At 39.9% G+C, this 23,743-nt stretch overlaps 1 protein-coding gene across 1 annotated transcript; it reads right to left on the bottom strand.

The window, feature by feature from the left end:
* Positions 1 to 381: 381 nt before the first annotated feature.
* INSIG1 (insulin induced gene 1) lies at positions 382 to 14,877 on the bottom strand. Its single transcript, XM_058184249.1, has 6 exons — positions 14,707 to 14,877; positions 10,330 to 10,736; positions 8,673 to 8,797; positions 6,816 to 6,982; positions 5,218 to 5,317; positions 382 to 3,409 (listed from the first exon to the last, which is right to left on the bottom strand). The coding sequence occupies exons 2-6, from the start codon at positions 10,727 to 10,729 to the stop codon at positions 3,380 to 3,382; spliced, it is 822 nt and encodes a 273-aa protein (XP_058040232.1). The 5' UTR covers positions 10,730 to 10,736; positions 14,707 to 14,877; the 3' UTR covers positions 382 to 3,379.
* Positions 14,878 to 23,743: the final 8,866 nt, after the last annotated feature.

Below are 23,743 nucleotides of genomic sequence, written 5' to 3' on the forward strand. Positions count from 1 at the left end.
TAAGGCACCAGATTAGAAACCAGGAAACGATATGTTCTAGTCCCACCTTAGCCCTGAAGCCAGCTGGGTGCCTCTGAGCCAGTCATTCTCTCAGCTCAACTGATCTCACAGGATAGTTGTTGTGGGGAAAATAGAAGGAAGGAGTATTAGATATGTTCACCACCTTCAGCAGTTTATAAAAATAATAAAGTTGGACTATAGATAAATATTACCAGACAGTTTTACACTGCAATGTTGAGTAAGACTAATAGTTCTCTTATAAATAATAAGTCCAGGTGTAAGATTAAATAATAATTCCAGGTGTAAGATTAAAGAAAATAGTTATCATTTGCAAAGAAAATTTCCAACAATTGTATGTCAGATAACTCGTAGGAAGTATAATTTTTGACAAAATGCAGGCACTAAATGGTCAAAACCTTTAATGGATTAAAAAAAAAATCCACACAAATACACACAGTTGAAAAATCTACCAAGTTTGAGAATCAAAGGATTCTTATCTGGAATACAGTGCAATTCCCTTCCCCCCAACACATTTTTCTTTGTAACGCAAACTCTGATCACTTTGGTTCAGATACTTACAAGTATTGGCAAGATTGAACTTGGCTGTCATTTCAAAACACAGACAAATAAACTTTACAAATTAAATATCTGATTTCATGATTACATATTTACAATTACAATTGTCCATTTTCTTAATTACATCTGGTAGTAAGATATTATGGGAAGGTAGCTGTGCAACCTTGAAACTAAATTTAGAGGATATAGTGGCTTTCATCTTGCACATACACGTTACAGAGGCATATCAGATAATACCATTTAAACGGGATTATATAAGAAGTGAATCAATACACTTTAAACAAATAGTGGAAAATGAAAAACCAGGCTTTAAAGCTGCAGCCTATAATTTACTATTCAAAAATACCACAGATTTCAGTGTAACCTCTTCAAAATAAATCATGTATTCTATAGTGCTTGAAGCTTTTTTTTTCAAACTGCCACTTTGTTTAAGGAAAAACAAACAAAAAGCTGATTAAGAATTAATATGCTTTCCAAACAAGTTTGATGCTGAGGTGAGCAAATTCAAAAATTCACTTTAAAAGTGATCCACGAGCATTCAAAGATTCTAGTAAAACCAAAGAATGGGGGGGGGGGAGGGAACTCTATCCTCATCCATCTATATATATAAGCCTCTGAACCCTTTATCCCTTCTTTCTGCTTACTTCCTTTTTAAAGGAGCAGGGATCTCCAAACTTGGCAACTTTAAGATATGTGAGAGCATGGCTGACTGAGGAATTCTGGAAGTTGAAAGCCAGGTCTGAAGACTCCTGAGCTGCAGGAGAAAAGATTCTGGAATTATTGGTATCCTTCTCCCTTGCATTAACGTGCTGTATGGATGTACTCTGAGAACAGAGGGAATCTCAAAACTCTTCTCTGGTTCCAAAATAAGACAATAATTCTAGAATTTAGAAAACTAGCCTTCCCTTTTCAGCAGGCTTTTTCCAGCATCTGAATTTAATTACTACTTCAAACAGAAAATCTATACTGACATCTCAGGTTTAATGTCCCCAGGAAGGGAAAAAAAGGAACCTAGGATTCTGGAAAGCGACTGTATCAGGGAACATCACCTTCCTGGAACAAATCATTTTGTTGTCTCATTCACCACAAACTGGTTAGTTTAAGAAGGGACTCTAAGTCTTCTCCCCATATTATTTTAGATGACTCTCCTAACCCACAGCTGCATCCTTGGAGGATTTTGTGTTCCCGTCTCCCGAACAGCTGTTCAGTGGTGGTGGTGAGTGGGGGAGGCCAGAAAATAAAGTTGGAAAAGGATCCAGTTTGGAAAAATGCTGTTTTGGGGACAAAACCTGGAGAAGATTCTTCAGCTTATCTAAAACTCATAGGGAAACTAGTGACTCCGCAGATAGTTTGGCCTCTCGGTTCTCATCTGCACCAGGCAGCATGATTAAAGACGGTGGGAAATTCCCCAACTTCCTTCTCCTTGGTCTAACATAAACCTTCTGATTGGACTGGAAGCTGAACAAGGCTGGAAGCAAAAGTGCCTGAAGTTGAATGATAATGCAGCATGAGCTCTGTTTTGTTATTAGAGCCACAGGAGTGGAGTACTTCTCAAGAGTTTAGTAAAAGATGCAAACTAGCAACACTAGTTAGATTATTGCTGATGTTTGCTTTCATGAAGCATTAAATAAGTTCAAAACTTTTTTTCTCTTTAATATTCATTGCTTGCTGGAGATATATTAAAGAGGATACTACAAGGCTCAGATTCCTTTCAGCTGTACATTGCACTTTTAAATTTTGAAACTTAACACCCGCTCATTAGGTCAGTGGTGACTTATAGTATTGAACTAACTATTGTGCTCACCCTGGAACTAGTTGAGTACATCAGATATTTAATGCAGTGACATTAGCACTCTTTCTTATAAAGCAATCACAGATTGCAAGTTCTGCAAATTTGCAAAATCAAGAACACCAAGTAATCTCTTCGGAAATTCAGACAAGAGATCATTTACAAGACTTTAACTAACACTATTAACTTTCCCAGTTCTTTTCATGTGGCAAGTCCTGTTTCTGCTCTGAAACCTGCCAGATTCCCAGAGAATTTAACAAGTATCCCGCAAAAATGTCCTCTTCTTCATGGTAGAGTGTAATGAAGACACACTTATTGGTGAAATCGGTATGGTCCCATCTAAATCCATCCTGTTAAAGACCCAGTAGGCTATCTCTTGGAAAAATGTAAATTTTGGCTGCCTGTTTCCAAGAGAAGTGATATAGGGAGCCATAAAACAGCCGAGCAGCTAACAAATTGTTGGTTTTCAAGATGATTTGCTTCCCACCTCAAGAAGCCAGGTGCTTAAGATATAAATCAATGTAATATTCCTGTACTAGCCCTTTTACAATAGGAGGGTCTACAAAAGCCTCTTCTCTAAGACCTGGCCCCTTATTCCTTTATACAACAATCGTTCTTTCATTCAGGTCCCCTTAAAAGCAACCACAGGATGAACGGTACTTGGAGAAATACTATTCTACTACTCCACCATGCCATACCAAGCAACTGTCTTTGGGTATGGATAGAATTAAGATTTGTTGCGCGGCTTTGAAAATGGCAGCTGTTTCAAGGACTCGGAAGGACAGCCATTAAGATTCGGCTTATTGTGCAAGAAAAGTCTGTGCTGAACTTTTTCCACCGAACAGTCAAACCCAGAAACTTCTTAGAAATAAATCAAGGTAACCTCTTGGCCACTTTATGGTGAATTCACTCCTTCCCAGATTTAGGGAGCTCATGCTGGTAATTCAAGACGAAAAATCCTAGCTTGAACTGATCCTCATTCTGCTTTCACAAATACCGGTCAGATCCAGTTATTTAGTCACTGTGAGGCTTCTCAGGAACACCCTGTGGACAAAGCCAAAAATTATTGTACTTTTAAAAAAAATTCCATTGAAATCTGTCTTCTTTGAAATTAGGGAAGCTGTGTAAAAGCTTAGATTCAAAAATGCTATTACTGAAATGCTAGAGAACCATCTAGTATATCACCCAGGAACCTCTTTCAGGTAATTCCTCTCACGAAACAAAGATAAGAATTTTGTAATCATTAAAATAATTACCATTTAAAAAGCAAGTAAAAGGAAGGAAATGAACAGGCCTGCAACGTGATGTTGTAATCCAATGAAGCATCTTTTTTGATTTCAGCCACCGCCCAATGGTAAACTACCCTGTTTGTTTCTGGAAATTGGATCAAAGGTCAAAATTGGGCACATCGCACATCGGACTACAGGTCAAATGAGGCTTGGATCCCAGAATAAGCATGACTAAGGGAGCATACAGGTCCTTTCTGCTTTGGACAGCATAATAGATGCAAATGCAACAAAGCCCTATATGGCATGGGGCTAGCGTATCTGAAGGATCACTTCTCCCCACTTATATCTACCTGGTCAACCAGACAGGAAAGGCTGTGGGTCTTTTAAGGAGTATACCTGAAGGGATCTAGAAGAAGGGCCTTCACTGTGGTGGCTCCTTCCTTTTGGAATATCATCATCCTGGAAATCAGGTTGGCTCTCTCCTTGCTACTTTCCTGGAAGGCCCTGAGGACATGATTCTGTCAATGGGCCTGGGGACCCCAGACTGATTCAGAAACAGTCAAGCGGGTTGTATAATTGTACTTGTCATTGTGGGGGAGGTGGGGGAGATTCTGGGGGTTTTATATAGGTGATTTTTAATTCTGTACATGTTGCCCAGAGTCACTGTGTACGAGTTGAGAGTTTATATAAATCAATTTAATAAACAATTAAAAAAAAACGATACTTCTTCTGCAGTTGGAAAACCAGCCTTGTTACTTTAAACAAGATGATTAAAAACTGGCACAAACTAATATAAACTAAGGAAGAAAAAGAAAGGAATCAAGGAAAAAGTGCAAGGGAAAAATGTTGAAGAGAAATAGAAAAGGAAAAAAGAAAAAAAAGCAGCTTCTGATATTTTTCACATCTGTACTTATAAACAGATGTTTTGACCTGCCTGTCTAAAGTTATATATTATTATTCTTTCTGTAACATATCATATTAATTATCAAACCCATACATCACGTTTCTTTCATTTTTATGCAAAAAGTCCATAAGAGACTTCCAATCACCAATAAAAGCAGTAAGCCTAATAATACTGGAAGCTGTTATTAAGCTCGCCTACTTGATGGGAAGGGGGAAAAAAACCCCTTTTTTTCCAACCTGTTTTTCAATACATTTTATTTATCTGAAGTCTCTTCGTTAACAAGGCTGCTGGCAGAACTATCTTGAACCCCAGACAAGGATGTTACTCTGCACATCGGTTATGCCAGTTGTAGATAGATGGAAGAACCAAGGCATTTAAGAAGGTTGAGGCCACACATTCTTAGTAAAACCAATCAATCCTTACACAGAAGAAGCAAGTTTTCCGAGGAATTTCCTGAGATTGAATGGCATAGCCATTTCAATACTCAAGTCACACTTAGGCATTTTCTGTCTTACTTCGTTTACATTTATGAAAAAAACATAAGGGCTTAGCAATAAACATGTCTGCAGACTGCCTAGGATGATATATGTTTACACTGCTTTAATGATGTCCGTCATTATGAACAGGCATCATTACTTATTACATCCATAGGTAATTATGGTTTTATCAGCTGAAGATGCATTTTTCACTTTAAAAACCCAGCAGAGATATATAATTACCATAGCAAGTTGTCGTCCTATGTTTCCTACAGTCACACCTCCTGAGAAAAATATACATGGTAGCCAAGACCGGATATAAAGGAAATCTGGAGATGTATACCTAAAGGAAAGGGGAGGAAAAAAAATATTGAGGATTATTTGTAGTTTTTAGCATCTCATCAAAATTGCTCTGGACATTTCACCTTGCTGGAAATAGGGAAAGGGCATAAGGAATTCAGTATTTTCTTGTCTTATTAGAAGTACCAAATATGCATACTGATATATTTAAAACGGTTAATGTTAATACTTTTATAGTTACATTTTTATGCCACTGTAAGATGCCCAGAGCAGGGGTCTCCAACCTTGGCAACTTTAAGACTTGTTGGCTTTGCTGGCTGAGGAATTCTGGAGTTGAAGTCTACAAGTCTTAAAGTTGCCAAGGTTGGAGACCCCTGGCCCAGAGTCATCCTAGATAACAAGACAGGCAGCATATAATTTTAATAAATAAAATAATGAATAGAAACATGCCTATTTATACAGAATAATTTGAATGTATTCCTAGGAAAGAGAAGAATTTTTTTAAAAATAAGAAAAATTATGATGTAGCTTTGTAAGTAAGTCCATGGAAGTTACTATGGTTAGAAGTAACACAGGCCTCCTCTAACATACTCTTTGGCTATAGGGATCAGACGTCCCGCTTTTGGTGGGACAGTCCCGCTTTTTAATAATTTGTCCCGCGTCCCGCAGCAATTCCAAAAAGTCCCAATTTTTTTTTGTTTCACTCCCATTCTGAAAATGGGAGGCAGCAATGCAAGAGGAGGAGGCAGAGAAGGGGGAGTGGCAGAGAAGGGGGCGCGAGAGGGAGGAGAGACGCCGCTTGACTTCACCCGAGAGGAAGAGAAGAGCCGAGAGGAGAGCCGAGCCTGCCTGGAAGAGCGGAGAAGCAGCAGCCGCTCCTCCTTCTCCAGGCAGATGGCAAGACTCAACACGTATGCGCAGCCCCCTCCCCCGTCAATGGTGTCCTGCTTTGCCATCACTGAAGTCTGGTCACTTTATCTTTGGCTTATATGCACAGTACAGAAGAGGAAATTAACAGTCGCTCAATACTTTCTCATTCACTTGCTTGTCTGCAACTTTGCAGGGCCTATAACTCTTGGCAAATGTTTTAATGAAAGGCTGGTTTTAGGCAAAGGGACAAGAGGGGGAAAATACCCTATTTGTGCCCGGTTCCAGTCTTAACTGTACATAGTACTAAATCTAAAACTATTTGCCCATGTTATACAGTTAAATTCTGATTGTGCACCTAGAAACAAAGCTGTATTATTAAGTTAAGACAGGCATTTCCTTCTTTAACAGAATAGCCATCAATATTTGAAGAGCTAGTCTGGTGTAGTAATTAAGGTGCTGTACTTAAGACACCATAAGTTTTAGTTTTCCCCAGGTAAATTTAGGACTAGTAAATCTCTTTTAGGGCCATCCATCTCACAGGGGTGTAAAAAAAATAGGAGGAACAACAGGCTGGTAGCAACTATAGTAAACTGAAATGAGTGCAGGCATAATTCATGCCTTTTAAAAAAAGGCTGAACAATTAGAATGAAGAGAATGCAAGGGGTACTTACTGATAAACTCCATTGTAAACCAGAAACTGTGTAATCAGAGTAGCTACAAAAGCAATTGTAATCCCAAGACCAAGACCGCTTCTTGAACGATCAAATGTCCACCAGAGGCCCAGCGACAAAGCTGCAAGAGTCAGGGAAAGCTGGATGTTGTTTGCAAAATCCAATTTCTAAAAAGCAAGCTAAGGAAATTTGATAGTCTGGCAAATTTCTTGCTCCATACAAGTCTTAACACCTATCCAAGTACCCATCCTTTTCACTTTTGACAGGTTCGTTACTTCTCCTACCATTATCTTTATGTCTTATCCATAACATGCATGTGCAGAGATCAATTTATAGAAAGTACAAGAAGTAGGAAGAGTGTATTTGAGAGATTATTTTCCTGCAAATCTACTGGATTCCTGTTTTCAAATGAGCATCTCAACCTGCAGGGGGCAATCTTTTCTATGTATTTTCTAAACTCTCTTTAAGGAGACATTAAATTTCATGAAATAAAATTTAAAGCATATCCTGAGGGAGAAGTTGTAACACAGCAAAGAAAAACAAATCGCTTATTATTTTCACAATTAGGCAGACTGATCTGCCACATTTATCTTAAAACAATGTCTTGTATGAATGCTTCTGGAGGACAATAGATTGTTAAATAAATCTCCAATTCTGTAAAGTGACAAAGAATTAAAGGCTTACTGTTTTTTTATGAGTGTAAAAAGAAATAATTCCTGTGCTCACAATTTGCTTCATTTCCAATAAACTTTTCTTCATAATACCTAAGCAATACCCTGTGCTCTGCAAGTGAAGAGATGACATAATTCCTGTGCTCACAATTTGCTACATTTCCAATAAACTTTTCTTCATAATACCTAAGCCTGTGTTCTGCAAGTGAAGAGATACAGAAGGGAGTGTCTCACTTTGCTATTTAAGTTAGTTGGCATGAATAGTGTAGGTATTAGATAAAAGTGTGGCCAAGTCTTTGGAAGCTAGAAAGGGAATATAAAAATCCTTCAGATCATAGTCAGTATCTCTGGCGACAACAGAATGAAATCAAGCAAGCAAGCCCTCATACCATATTGTTAAGGCACCAGGCTAGAAATCAGGAGACTGAGTTCTAGTTGCACCTAAGCCATGAAAAGTGGTTGAGTGACTTTAGTTCCTACCTTAGACATGAAAGCCAGCTGGGTGACTTTGGACTAGCCCCCTGTCTCAGCTGAACTCACCTCACAGGATTATTGTTAGGGCAAAGGAGGAAAAAGAAAGAGTGTATATGCACTGCCTTGGATTATTTTTAAAAATAATAAAGGTGGAATGTCCCAAAGATGCTTTTTCAAGAAGCAACTGGAGTTTCTGGTTTTTCTTTGAAGACGTTTTACTTCTCATCTAAGAAACTTCTTGGATGAGAAGCAAAATGTCTTCGAAGAAAAATACAAAGAAAGTCCAGTTGCCTCTTGAAAAAGTACCTTTGGGACAACCATGAACTGGATGACTGAGAATCTCTATAGACATAAAGATGGAATATAAATAAATAAGCGTTTTTGGTTTTTTTGCCAGCTCCAGCAGTTTTAGTTTAGATTCTTCAAGACAAAAATAAAGAGAAACAATAAACATTAAGCAGAGACTTTAGAGCAAAGTTTCCCAATTTCAGGAACTTTTAAAGCTATATGGGCTTCAATTCACAAATTCTGGCTGGGGAATTCTGGGAAATATGAAGTCCAGGGATTTCCAAGATTGAGAAACACTGCTTTAAAATATAGATAGCACAGGCACTGATTTGTGAAACGTAATTACTCAAAACAATTGAAGCTGATCCAGTAATGATGGGAAAAATGCTAGGTAATGTTAAGCCTTTTTTTTTTCCAAGGATACAGCACTTGCATGGTTAATGCCAACGAAGACTGCAATACATCGCATTACGCTTGCCCATTCTCGTTTGAATTTGTGAGGTTCACCAAGATGGCTGTCAATGCAGGGATACAGCAGGCCAATAACAGCTGTAAAAGGAAAAGTAATAGAAGAGATGCTGAAATCAGTTGTTCTGTTAGCCATTCATTTTCTTCTCCCCAACAACTAGCAAAGACCACTTTTCATTTTCTGAGCTACTGAAGATTACAAGTAGCTGTCAACATTCGCTTAATTGTTTGAAGATACGATGAGTCCTTGCACTTATGACACTGCAGAACCCCCCCCTTACACAATCAAAATTGGGCATTTGGAAACCAACACATCTTTATGACAGTTGCAGCATTCCAGGGTCATGTGATCACCATTTATGACTTTCCTGGGGAGGGAGGATGTCTGACAATTAAAATAAATGAGGGAAGCCAAATTAGTTTAATGCTGAAGCAGGCTGCCGCTGAAACAATCAACTATTATTTTTACAAATACTTACTATATTCAATAGTAACTTATAAGAAAGTCTCTCTAACCCTCAAAGTCTGTGATTTAGGCTACTATAAAATATAGAAATACACTTTTCCCCTATGGAAAAATCATGTCAAATATTTTTAGATCAGCACAATGACTAAGTGGCAATGCCCTGGACATCTCGGTGCCAACCATATTAAGTTCAATGAAACAATTATGTCTATGCTTTCTTCTGCCTGATTTATTTTACAGTTTATAGGCGGTAAAAAAATCCACCTATTTTTGTGAAAATAAAAGCTAGTTTCTTTTTCCCAACTTGACCTGCAGAGAAAAGATGTTGTCTGATGCCATAAATGGTTCTGGAGCCAAAGCTACGTCCAATCTTCTGTCAACAACAGCTCTATTAAATACTGTAATTTGGAACCCAATGCCTGAAAATACCATTTTGGAATAATTATCAAAAGGGACTAGCTTACCTAATTGAAAAGGAATTATAGTAATTCAACTCTGAACTTTTATTAGTACTTTGCAAATAAAAAAAGTGTCATTTTCTATGAGCATCTTGCTAGGAACTGGAGCTGCTCTTAAAATAGGCACTAAGCCAGTCTCAGTTCCTCTCTTCTGTCACAACATGTGACTTCCTTGTTTTTGATTGAGTATGTGGCATGTTCAGACTGAGAACCAATAGGAACAGGAACACGCGACTCACCAGTTTCCACAGCGAGCCAATTATATGGCCAAGAGTAATGATGAATCATGCCAGCTCCTGGGTTAAAAACTTGCCAAGCAATAATAGCTAGAGGAAACTCTTCTGCTTTCTAGAGTGAGAAATAATGCCACACTCACAAAGCCTTTACAAGGAAGGAGGAAACATATTGTGCTGCAAAAGGTGTTGTTTTCTTACATCTAATCCTAGTGTTCTCCTTGTGAGGTCAAATACAGTCTTATCAAATATCATCAATATATATATAAGCTCCTAAATGCCACTCTGGGACCTGTTTGGTTAAATAATGAGGAAAATATAAAACCACTTTAAAGTAAATAAACAAAAAAAAATTAGCACACACCACTCTGGGCAACTAACGAAAATCCCTTAGCCCATCTTGGAGACACAACAATTGGAAATCCCACCACCTTCTTTAAAAAGCTTCCCACTTACCTGCTGCTGTCCCACAGCAAGGGGGTACCCACCAGGCAGAAGAGAAGATTGTAGAAATGACTTCCTCAGGGAACAGGGTTACATTCCTCTGAATCTGCAGTAAGTTTAGCACCAGTGCAAGGAAAGTGCCCACAGCAAAAAGCACCAGGCTCCGCTGTAGTAAGTCTCTGTTTAAGTTCAAGCTGCTACCAGGGACACTGCCTCTGTTTGGACTGCTTGGGTGCCGTGCTGCATGGCCCACTAAGGTCACAGGAGAACTGGAAACAGATGAGGTCAGCATTTCACCCACTCTGGCTGCTAGCCCTGTTGCACTTCCACCTAGGTGATCCTTGTATCTTCCCCTGGCTGTACAGGAGCAACTCCAGGTATGGTTCTCAGGTTGAGGTACAGGTTTCTCCATCGGGTTCCTGAAAGAGACGTGAAGGTCTTATGGAATACAGAATACTCAGAAAGCTCTCAATAGGTTAAGTGGTGTATGTTTTTTATCTCTATAAAAAAATCCTCCTTCTCTAATTAACCCCATTATAATGTGGAATTCAATAGCACTTTATAATGTCTTGGTAAGGCCACACATGGAATACTGTATTACATAGTCACCACAATGTAAAAAAGATGTTGAGACTCTAGAAAGAGGGCAGAGAAGAGCAACAAAGATGATTAGGGGACTGGAGGCTAAAACATATGAAGAAGGATCGCTGGAATTAGGTATATCTAGTTTAATGAAAAGGAGGATTAGGGATGACATGATAGCACTACTCTAATATCTGAAGAGCTACAAAGACGAGGATGTCAACCTCTTCTCCAAAGCACCTGAAGGCAGGACAAGAAGCAATGGATGGAAACTAATCAAGGAAAGAAGCAACCTAGAATTAAGGAGAAATTTCCTGACAGCGAGGACAATTAATCAGTGGAACAACTTGCCTCCAGAAGTTGTAAATGCTCCAACCCTGGAAGTTTTTAAGAAAAGATTGGATAACCATTTCTCTGAAATGGTATAGGGTTTCCTGCTTCCAAGCAGGGGATTGGACTAGATCTCCCTTCATTGTGTTATTCCCCTGACAGCATTAACATAGGACCAAAGAAAACAACCTTAAAGAAGGAATTTTCTCCTTATCTTTAATTTTAAAAAGTCCTCTCCATTTCAGATCTTGGCCTACCTAACTACATTGTTGTAAGAATTAGGGATATAAAATACTTTATAGTGAAACCGAAGCAGTGATTCTGTGTCTTATTACCAGGCTACAGAATTAGAGGCTTGATTAAATTCCTACTTAGGCAAACATATTTATGAAGTCACCTGATTTCCTTATCGCACAAAGTTGCTGCCAAAAGAAACTTGCTTTGAACTTTTAGAACAACCACAAGATAAAAACCATTATTAATTTAAATATTTACACTGCTTCGAGGTGTATGTAATTCCACACAGATTGTACTGAAGAGTTTTATCTAGAATTCCAAACACAAACATCAGTATAAAATATAAAGTATTATTTACCATGATGTTAAAACAGTAAGAATTTTCTAGGAATAAAACGTAGTCCTTTAAACTTTTGACTGACTAAATGCCAACAAGTTGGTGACTACATAAGTAGATCTTCTCCAGGAACACCCGTTCCAAATCTGGTCCTTCAGGAGCACTCATCCATCTTGTTACTAATTGCCCTCCTCTTTTTCCTCCCACCTTTCCCAACACTGTAGACTTCTTGAGTGATCTGGATCTTCACATGTGTATGCAAAACATAATAATTTGAACTTGGGCATTTTTGCCTCCAGTGAGAATTCTGGACAATTTATTCTGCAGTCAACATTTATTTCACATTTAACATTTAACAGGGCCTCTGTGGCTCAGACTGGTAAGACAGTCTGATATTAACAGCAGCTGCTTGCAATTACTGCAGGTTCAAGCCCCACTAGGCCCAAGGTTGACTCAGCCTTCCATCCTTTATAAGGTAGGTAAAATGAGGACCCAGATTGTTGGGGGCAATAAGTTGACTTTGTATATAATATACAAATGGATGAAGACTATTGCTTGACATAGTGTAAGCCGCCCTGAGTCTTTGGAGAAGGGCGGGGTATAAATGCAAAAAAAAAAAAAAAATTCCTTGGCTCCCTATGGTTGTCTCAGCACTCTTCTCCAATACCAAAATTCAAAATTCTCTAGATACTTTCTGTCCTGGTACTTCAGGATTTAATTTCTATGAAGTGCATGCACAATTCTGATTTTTATATGTATAGACCAGGGATCTTCAAATTTGGCAACTTTACGTATATTGGATTTCAACTCTCAGAATTCCTCAGCCAAGAATGCTGGCTGGGGAATTCTGGGAGCTGAGGTCCACAAGTCTTAAAGCTGCCAAGGTTGGACTCTCTGGTATAGACCCTTCAAGTTTAACCCAGTATGAAATGCAGCATTAAATTGCCCCAAATACCAGTGACATGGTGTGTTTAAATAACAGAATAGAGAATAATAGTGTTGGAAGGAATCTTGGAGGTCTTCTAGTCCAGGGGTCTCCAACCTTGGCAACTTTAAGCCTGGTGGACTTCAACTCCCAGAGTTCTAGGAGTTGAAGTCCTTCAGGCTTACAGTTGTCAAGGTTGGAGACCCCTGTTCTAATCCAACCCCCCTGCTCAAGCATTCACTATAGCATTCAAACACTATAGCATTCTGGACAAATAGTTGTGTAGCTTCTTTTCAAAAGCCTCAGTTTTCAAACAGCTAAAGCCTATAACCTAAATGTTCTCACTTCATGTAGATTATTGAACTGCCCTTTTTTCCCCACTTCAAAGTAGGGCAAACTGTAATAAGATGCCAGACTAGTTTTGTCTATTTCGTGCCACAAGAATGCTAATATTGTGGGAAAAAGACTGCCTCTTGGGAGATGTACCTGAAGGCCACTGATTCTGTTTCACAGAAACCCTTCTGTAGGGACAGAACCACCAGTCTGACATCTGACTACCTTATTCTCCTATCAGATAAGAGGGAGAAGTAAAACAAGTCCCCAGCTCAGACCAGCTGTCTCAATCTCAAGATTTCACCAGCCTAAGCATGTGACTTCAAACTTTGGAAAAAGCTAAGCAGGCTCAATCTTCATAGTTGGATATGAGACCACCAGGAGAAACTAAGCTTGGGAAACTGAACAAATATTCTGGAAGGCAATGGCAAGCTATTTCTACATCCTTGGCAGGAAAAAAAAATGACATGAAGTCACAAGAAGTGAAGCTTGACACCCTGGACTGCTTACATTTTCTACTTTAGGTGCAGCCCAGACTTACAAATTGGCCTCTTCTCCTTCCAGCATTTAACTGCAAAGATCTGAAGGAAGCTTAAAGCTTCTAATGCCATTTCTCTTGCTCCCGAGGCTCTTAACTACTAAAAGCCCTTGCCACTGCTGCCTGCAAAGCAAATCGTTCAGAGAATATAAAGGCAACATGCAAAAAACAGGCATGGTGTTAAGACAAGGGGCGATGTTTAACCCTCCTACCTACCTATTGCAATGCAATAGTGTGTGTGTGTGTGAGATATATACATATATATATATATATATATATATATAGAATAGAATATATTCTATTCCCCCTATATTCTATATAGAATAGATATATATATATATAGAATAGAATAGAATAGAATAGAATAGAATAGAATAGAATATTTTATTGGCCAAGTGTGATTGGACACACAAGGAATTTGTCTTGGTGCATATGCTCTCAGTGTACATAAAAGAAAAGATACCTTCATCAAGGTACAACATTTACAACACAATTGATGGTCAATATATCAATATAAATCATAAGGATTGCCAACAACAAGTTATAGTCATACATACATACATACATACATACATATATATATATATATATATATATATACACACACACACACACATACATACACACATGGCAGAAAGCATTTACAAAGAACCCCTAATTCCACCCAACGGTCCAGATCTCTCTCCCACCCCATCCCCTGCAAAGCTCAATCAGATTTATTTATTTTTTAACCAATTTTTTTTTCCCCAACCGGTGGTCCGTCAGAAAAATAACATCCCCTCTTTCTGTAGGGTCCCCAGTTGGAGGAGACGGATTTGCTGCAAGAGGCTAGAAGAGGCAGATCTCCCTCCCACCCACTCTCCCCTTAGTAGATTCGAGGGCTCTAAGACCCACCAGGTAGGACGCGAGGACCACCGAGGTTTCTTTCCCACCTCCGCCCGCTACCCTCAGGTAGACTGCCTCCAACTGGGGAGGCTCGGGTGACCGCTAACTGCCCGTCTTCCACGAAGCAGGTACCTGTGGTGGTGGGGGAAGCGCTCCTTACACACACACACACACACTCCTCCTCCTCCTCAATACAGCCCCCCTCCCTCCCCGTGTCCTTACCTGAGGGGACTCTGGCGATGATGATGATGATGGTGGCGGCGTCCCTCTCAATCGACCCACTCACGCACACGCGCCCGGCCGGCTTATAAAGGCGCGAGCGTCGCGGCGCGAGGCACTTCGTGCGGCGCGCCTCCGCCCCTCCAGCGGGGCCGCTGCTGCTGCTGAGGCTGACGCGGCGGAGAGGGAGGGAGGGAGTGGAGAGGAGGCGGGGCTGCGGAGCATTCCCGGGAACAGCATTGCAGTCTGGTGAGGCCAGCCAGCCAATGGGAGCCAGGCGGGCCATATGACGTGAGGGACACACCACCCGCTCTTCCCTCAACTGACAGGGCGGGAAGGAGAGAGCCAGCAAAAAAGAAACGGGCGGGTCGGTGAGGTGGTGGGGAGTGGGGGGGAAGGGAGGGAGGAGGCGTGAGGCAGGATGGAACGTCCCAAATCCTAGCGGGGGAGGAGGGGGGTGTTGTTGTGGTGGCGCCCTTAGAGGGGCCCACGTAGAGGGTGTCCGCGTGTCATACAGCCCCGGCTTCCCCCACCCCAGGTTTCCACCCGCCCTCCGTTGCCGTTGGCTCCTCCTCCTCCTGGTCACGTCGCCGCTGCTTTCAGGTTAACAAGAGTTAGAAGGGACCTTGTCGGTCATCTAGTCCAACCCCACCCCAACCCCCCGCCCAAGCAGGAGACCCTACATAATTTCTGACAGATGGCAATTCTGACAGATCTCTTCTTGAAATCCTCCAGGGACGAAGCTCCCATAACTTCCGAAGGCAACTTCTGTTCCATTGGTTGCTTGTTTTCACTGTCAGAAGATTCCTCCTCATTTCTAGGATTGAATCTCTCCTTGTTCAGTTTCCATCCATTATTCCTCCTTTGGCCTTCAGGGGCTTTGGGCAACAGATTGACCCTTTCCTCTCTGTGGCAGCCCCTCAAATATTGCAAGGTGGCTGCGAGAGCCCTGTGAGGTAGGACAGGTGGGAAGCCACTCCAGAAAAAGATCTTCCTGAACCTTGTGTTGTTTTTTTTAACCGCCGCTGGAGGCATTTGTATCACAACTCCCATCCACCATCATCGCTAGTGGCCTTGCTGGGAAGAGGATGAGGTTTACAGGTAGTCCTCGACGTATGGCCACAAAGGTCACCCCTAAAATCTCTATTGTTCTGCGAAACATTGGTTAAATGAGTTTTTGCCCCGTTTTACGACCTTTCTTTGCCACAGCTAAGCGAATCACCACGGCTTTTAAGTGAGTGACAAGATTGTTAAGTGAATCCGGCTTGCCCATTGACTTTGCTTGCCAGAAGGTCGCAAAAGGGGATCCTGTGACCGTCATAAAAATGAGTCGGTTGCCAGGCATCTGAATGTTGATAACATGACAGTGGGAATGGTGCGATGGTCATGTGTGAGAATCAGTCATGAATTACTTTTTTCTGAGCCGTTGTCATTTTGAAGGGTCACTAAATGAACTGTAGTAAGTCAAGGATTTACTTACTGGAAGGGACGCAGTGGCTCAGGGGCTAAGACGCTGAGCTTGTCGATCAAAAGGTCAGCAGTTCAGCGGTTCGAATTCGTAATGGGGATGCATAATGGGATGAGCTTCCGTTACTTGTCCCAGCTTCTACATGTTCAAAAGCACATAAAAAATGCAAATAGAAAAAATAGAGACCACCTTTGGTGGGAAGGTAACAGTGTTCCGTGTGCCCTTGGCGTTGAGTCATGCCAGCCATATGACCACGGAGACGTCTTCGGACAGCACTGCCTCTTCGGTTTTGAAACGGAGATGAGCACCGCCCCCTAGAGTTGGGAACGACTAGCATGTTTTTGCGAGGGGAACCTTTACCTTTACCTAAGTCAAGGACCACCTGTGTTGTAATTCACTAGTTTGGAGCCATGCTGGACAAGAGAGGTGGGGTGAGAGATTGTTCCCACTGTGTGTTTTCTGGGAGAACTGGAAAATATTTCCCCAAGAGACAAGAGTGTCTGCAAATTGTGGGCCAAATTCAGGAAGGCCTCCATTCTGACTTTTTTGCCCACAGCCTGCACAAGGAGAACTCATGGATACCAGGAGAATTTATTATGCATACCAGACAGCCTAGGAGTTTTTGTCATTATCTGCAAGAACGTTGTGGTTTTATTTATGCATATAATGAGAATGACCCACCTACCCCATGATCTGCCTGTTTCCCCTGCCAGCATTGCTCCACTGGGGGAGAAAAGAGGTTGGCCTTTGTCCCAGTATCCTGCCTCCTGCCAAAGGGCACATTGCAAAGAAAATACCCAGTAAACTGGCCAAAGTGTCTGTCCCTGAGGATTGAATCATTCCACTTTTCCTTTCCCCCTGATTTCCCCTGCAGTTTTTATCCAAATGCAAATGCGTAGTGAAAATAAAGAGTTGGAAAGGCTGTTTAGCCCTCCAATCCAACCTCTGTTAAATCCAGGTGGTCCAAATTAAGACCTCCCTTCTCTGGATGTGCTTAAGCAGAGCTGGACACAGTGTCCAGCTCTGCTTAAGCACATCCAGAGAAGAGAGAATCTTGTTTCTTTTTAAGAATTACTTCCAATATTAAACTCCTACAGGTGGGAATTTTTCTTTTTCCAGTGTTTGCAGTGCCTTGATCATGATTCCGGATCTTTCGGTTTGGGGGAAAACAAAACAAATCAGGATTCTTTCTTCCAAATCATTGATTCATTCCTTCAATTTATATAGCCACCTATCTCAGCTACAGTGACTCTGTGTTCCCAAGTTAAAAATCTCGAAAACGATGCAAAAATCCAGCCAAAAAGTAACAAACTTATTAAAAGCAAAAAAATCTATCAAAACTATTAAAAATAATTCAGCAGTGGAACACCATTCGTTTTCTGAAAGTTCAACTACTTAGCAAGCTTAGCATGTCACTGGATCCCTGGGCTCTTCCAGAAGATCAAGACGGTCAGAGCCACTCTCCCCTCTGAGGGCAGGTGACTCAGCAGAAAAAGGTCTCCTGATGCTCATCAGATATCTTTCTTTTCTGGACAGGACTCATAGCATGCCCATCGTGGAAGCCCTGCTAAGAAAGTTGATGTGATTGGAGTGAAATGGACCCTCAAATACCTTGCCTTCATGCCAGGTACTTGTAAGTTGCTGGATTCAGGTAGTCCTCAACTTATGACCATAACTGGTACCTTGTTTCCCCCAAAATAAGGCATTCCTTGATAATAAGCCCAATCCGGCTTTTGAGCGCATGGCAATAAGGTCAAGCGCTTATTTCAGGGTTCAAAAAAATATAAGACAGGATCTTATTTTTGGGGAAACACTATTCATAGGGTTTCTGTTGATGAGGTGGTTTTTAAGTAAGTACCACCTCATTTCACAACTTTTTTTTAAAGGTTTGAAGGCAGCGTGGAAGCTTCTGGTGTTAATACGGCTTCCAAAGCTGACATCATGATTAAGCAAATCATTGCACTTTATATGTGATTTATATGGGTGTTAAATAAATTCTGGTTTTCCCATTGACTTTGCTTGTCAGAAACTGCCCAGGAAAGCCACAAATGGTGATCGTGTAACCCTGGGATGCTTGATGTGTTGCAAATATATCCTGATTGCAAGCACACAAAGTTTAATCACTTGACCATGAGGCTGCTGCAATGGTTATAAGTGTGGGGACTGATCGTAAATCTTTTTTTTAAGCGCAGTTGTAAGTCAAAGGACTACCTGTATTCCTTTTTTTATTTGTCTGTTTTTGAAGTTTGCTAGCATTTGCTATCTCTGTCATCATGTACATCACTCATACTTGAAAATTGTAATATGTAAGAATAAGAGGGTGGGAAAGGCTGCATTAAATGTCAGAACAGTAGGTTACTAACTGAGATAAATAGGCTGATTTCCAGCTTTGCCAGAAAGTCAAGCACTTCTATTCAGAATTATTTAAAGACGTAACTTTGAATGTTCACTTGTTAAAAATCAGTTGAGGTACTCAGTATAGTGGAAAATGCCCTTTGAAGGCACTCTATAGTACTATCCTTGCCTTGGTGCAAAGACATGTCATTAGCTTTTCAGATGACCTGCTCCTGCATATATTGTTATCAACTGTGAGTGCTCAGTTCTAAAATAATGTGCTCCCTTGTATCCAAGAGAGAAATCACCAAGTATGTGAAGGGAGATTGAGCTAACATCATCAGTGGTGATCTGCTTACCTCTAAATATGCTGCTGGACTGGCTCTTTGGTCTAGTTCTGGGTCTCCGTCCCTGTTTTCAAGCATTAGTTTGGTTTCTGCAGATCTTTTTATTTCTGAAATTGACTAGCTTAGGTCCAGGTTAAAAGATGTAACTAAAACTAATTGCTGAGCTTTTGCAGTTTTGAAGCCTGTGTGCAGGGTTTCCCAATAGTCTCAGCCCCCAGGGAGTCCTTGGCTGCTCACTTTGTCCCTTTGTAATTGTTTACAACTCTCCTGCTGATTCCACACAGCAAAATCTTTCTCCAACTCCAGATTTTGAACAACACTTATTCAGTGGATGCATATTTATTTATTTATTTATTTATTTATTTATTTATTTATTTATTTATTTATTTATTTTTGTTTTGTCACAACAGTATACACAATTGTCATAGATAAAACAACATGTATTGAAGAAAATATATAAGTAAAAAAATATGCATCAACTATATTAATTTGATATAATGAAGGGAACAATAGGACAGGAACGGTAGGCACTATTGTACTCTTATGCACACCCCTTATAGTCCTCTTAGGAATGGGGTGAGGTCATTAGTAGGCAGTTTTTGGTTGAAGATTTTGGGATTTTGAGTAGAGACTATGGAGTCAGGTAGTGAGTTCCAAGCATTAACAACTCTGTTACAGAAGTCATATTTTCTGCAATCAAGTTTGAAGCGGTTGACATTTAGCTTGAATCTATTTTTTGCTCTTGTAATATTGCGATTGAAGCTGAAGTAGTCTTTTATTGCTATAGATGATTTTGTGTGTTAAACACAGGTCATGTCGGAGTCGACGGAGTTGTAAGTTTTCTAATCCCAGGATTTTAAGTCTGTTGGTATAAGTTATTTTGTTGTTTTCGGAGGAGTGAAGAACTCTTCTAGTAAAATATTTCTGGACTCGTTCTATTGTATTTATGTCAGAGATGAGGTATGAGTTCCAGACGGATGAGCTGTATTCAAGAATAGGTCTGGCAAATGTTTTGTATGCTCTGGTTAGTAGTGTAGAGTTTTTAGAAAAGAAGCTGCGTAGAATTAGGTTTACAACTCTTAGGGCCTTTTTTGCTATGTAGTTGCAGTGGGCTTTGGCATTAAGGTCATTTGATATGAGAACTCCAAGATCTTTGACAGGGTGGGGGTCGTCAGTTAGGTAATGTCCATTAAGTTTGTACTTGATGTTAGGGTTCTTTTTTCCAATATGTAAGACTGAGCATTTGCTGGTTGAGATTTGGAGTTGCCAAGTTTTAGACCAATCGGAAATTAAGTCGAGATCTTCTTGAAGGGTAGAAGTATTATTAGTGGTATTAAATAGTTTGACATCATCAGCAAAGAGAACACAATAACTTGAGATGAGGTCACAGAGATCATTTATGTATAGTATGAAGAGTGTTGGTCCAAGAACACTACCTTGGGGAATGCCACTTTTGACAGGAACAGGATTTGATATAGCGTTGCCAATTTTGACCACTTGTTGTCTATTTGACAGGAAGGCATTTATCCAATTGTGAAGAGGTCCCGAAATGCCGTAGGATTTTAGTTTGAGGAGTAGTTTATCATGTACTACTGAATCAAAAGCTTTGCAGAAGTCTATGTAGATTGCATCTATTGTTTTTCCTTGATCAAGGTTGGTAGTCCATATGTTTTTGCAGTGGAGGAGTTGTAGGTTACAAGACAATTTTTTTCTGAAACCAAATTGTTTATTAGAGAGAAGGTTGTTTGTTTCGAGATGGAGTGTAATGGATTGGTTTATGATGGATTCCATTACTTTGCAAGAGACACAACATAGAGAGATAGGTCTGTAATTTTCAACAAGGCTTGGATCTCCTTTTTTGAAGATAGGGATGACTGTGGCTAGAGACCAGAGTTTTGGAAGGGAACTAGTTTTGAAGGCTATATTGAAGATTATGCTTAGGGGTTCAGCTATATTAATTGAAAGTTTTTTTAAAAAGTATGCACATAGTCCATCTGGTCCAATAGATAATGATGGTTTCAGGTTGCGAAGGGCTTTTTCACCATTATCTTCTGTGAAGTCTATATGTGATACGTCGTTGTTATCATCTGTGGAGTCTATTTGAGTTAAGTCGTTGTTAACATTTTTGATACGATTGAGGAATGTTGGATGTGAGCCATCACTGTTTACAAAGACTGAGCCGAAAAATGTGTTAAAAAGGTTTGCTTTAACTGTTTCGTCAGTACATTCTTTGCCGTTAGGTTCTTTTAGTGGTGGAATGGATCTTGTTTCTTTAAGTTTATTATTAACAAAATTATAAAAAGCACAACTGGAATTGGTGCGTATCTACATATCTAGATACTAGCTAAAATACATACAAAAAACTTCTGCTGCCATCCAGTAGCAGAATAATGGACCAATAGACTTTGAGTTATAAGAAATTTAGGAGAGTTAAACACTATTAGTGGGAAAGAAAAAAAAATCATGGATACAGTAATCAAAATGCTTTTCCAGCTACCTGAAAGCGACTTTTTGATTGATGATGTTTAGTGGTTCTCTTCTATCCCTTCCTATAAAAATAACTTGAGCATTAAAGTTGTAAGTGTAGCAGCCATTGAGTACCTGCTCCGGATTATAGTAAGGACATATGGGGCAGTGTGATATCCTGCCTGCTTTGGCATGGGAAGGGAGCATGGCAAAGCAGCTGTATGGACCCAATCTAAGATAATCAACTTTAAACATAGGAATGCAAAGTTAAATGTCTTAAAAGGCTGTTTACAGTGAAAAGACTTTTTATTCAGTACCGGTTGAGATTGAAGTCTGCTGCAACAGCATTAAAAAGGAAGGGTAGCCCACTCATCTGTTAAAGAAACATTGGACCAAATTGCTCCAGAAATTGTGTACCTTTTATTGTTTGTTTTACTCAAGGCTATCACTTGAACATCTGTCCCTGCTATTAATTTGTGGAATGAAAGCATACTGTTGCCTATTGGGGCATTGGCAGCATCTTCCCTTAAAAGGTCCTCATAATCTGAAATAACAGCATTTTACCATGTATATACAATTGCACTGTTTGCAGGGAATTCTATTCCTTTATGTGGTAACATCCAGGCCTCCACAAGTGGGAGAACATTTTATGGTTGTTTGGCCCTAAATATGGTTTAAATCCCTTTGAAAAAAAACAGAAAGTGCTGGGTTAAAGTAAACCCTTTAGCTGCTACAAATATGGAAGGTTTATATTGAATCATATTCGTTAGGCATCATACATGTTTAATTTGTCATATTATAACATTCACATACAATCAATGAAATGTAGCTTAGTCAAATTAAACTAAACTTTGTTGGAATATTAATATAATAATAATAATTTATTGATATCGTAATACCAGGAGACGCCAGAGTCAAAGAAAAAGAACTGGAAAAAATCACTCAATATTGCGACCTGGCCATCGAAATTACGCGGTTATGGATGAAACATGTAACAGTGATTCCCATTGTGATTGGGGCACTTGGTACCATGTCCAAGAATTTTGTAAAATACATCAAGAAATTGCAGCTTCCTGCAATAACACCAGCGGAACTGCAAAAAAATGTGCTACTTGGAACATCATATATTTTAAGAAGGTACTTGGTTGATACCTAGGACGCTGGCAGCAACCCGTGTCAACCATTAGCACCAGTCAGTGGTATTTATAATCATTTTTGAATGTTCAGTTGACTGAGTTTCATGTTTAATGAATAAAGTAAACAGTATTATTATTATTATTATTATTATTATTATTATTATTATTATTATTATTATTATTATTGTAGTAGTAGTAGTAGTAGTAATTGTTATTATTATTAGCCTTTATTGCCATTGTACATCATGTATACAATGAAATTGGTTTAGCTTCTACTGGTACAATCCATAACAGAAAATACAATACAGTTCCCAATTTATACAAGTAATTGGAGAAAGAAAAAACTAGTCATACGTTTCCATGTGTGCGTGGAGTGATTGTGATTGTGTTTAGGAGTCAGATAGCCCATGGGTAGAAGCTGTTTTTAAACCTGTTTGTCCGGCTGGCTATACTTCGATGTCTTCTGCCCGATGGTAAAAGTGAAAAGAGACACTGACTGGCCAGGTTGTGAATCATCCCTAAATATCTTCCTTACTCTGCTGAAGCAGCGAGACCTGGTAATGTCATTCAGTGGTACTAGATGGCAACCAGTGGTTTCTTGTGCTGAATTGATCACTCTCTGTAGTGCCTTCCTGTCCACGGCTGTTAAACCAACGTGCCATACTGTTATACAGTATGTGAGGACACTTTCTATCGTGGACCGATAGAAAAAAGTCATCAGCCATTGTTCCACCTCAGAGGTGAGTTTCAACAGGTTCTGACCAGTTCTGGAGGACCAGTAGCGGAAATTTTGAGTAGTTCAGAGAACCAGTAGTAAAAATTCTGACTGGCCCCGCCCCCATCTATTCTCTGTCTCCCAAGTCCCAGCTGATTGGGAGGAAATTGGGATTTTATAGTATCCTTCCCCTGGATTGGGGAGGGAATGGGGATTTTACAGTATCTTTCCCCTGCCACGCCCAACAAGCCATGCCCACCAAGCCACGCCCACAGAACCGGTAGTAAAAAAAATTGAAACCCCCACTGTTCCATCTGATTTTTCTGTAGGACTAGAGATACAGGATAACAAAGTACAGGGAAGATGGATAACAGTTGAACCAATATTTATGTGTTGTGGTATTTTTTATTTTTTCGGTGGGGGGATTGTTATTGCTCATTCATGAAAGCGTTGTATTTTTTGAAGATGGTTAAATAATTGTTGCATTGTAGTAGGATACATAAAGATATTAACCATGTATGTCTATCCCTTCACAGCTAGGCAGGTACAGATTTTATGACATTTTTTGTGGCGC

This window comes from Ahaetulla prasina, chromosome 4 (assembly GCF_028640845.1).
Source record: "Ahaetulla prasina isolate Xishuangbanna chromosome 4, ASM2864084v1, whole genome shotgun sequence".
Taxonomy (NCBI): Eukaryota; Metazoa; Chordata; class Lepidosauria; order Squamata; family Colubridae; genus Ahaetulla; species Ahaetulla prasina.

Coding starts and splice junctions, on each gene's coding strand:
- INSIG1 (XM_058184249.1), bottom strand. CDS start 10,729: ATGGAGAAACCTGTACCTCAACCTGAGAACCATACCTGGAGTTGCTCC. Junction 6,983..8,672: donor GCATTAACCATGCAAGTGCT/GTATCCTTGGAA, acceptor CTTGCTTTTTAG/AAATTGGATTTTGCAAACAA. Junction 5,318..6,815: donor GTTTACAATGGAGTTTATCA/GTAAGTACCCCT, acceptor CCTTTCCTTTAG/GTATACATCTCCAGATTTCC.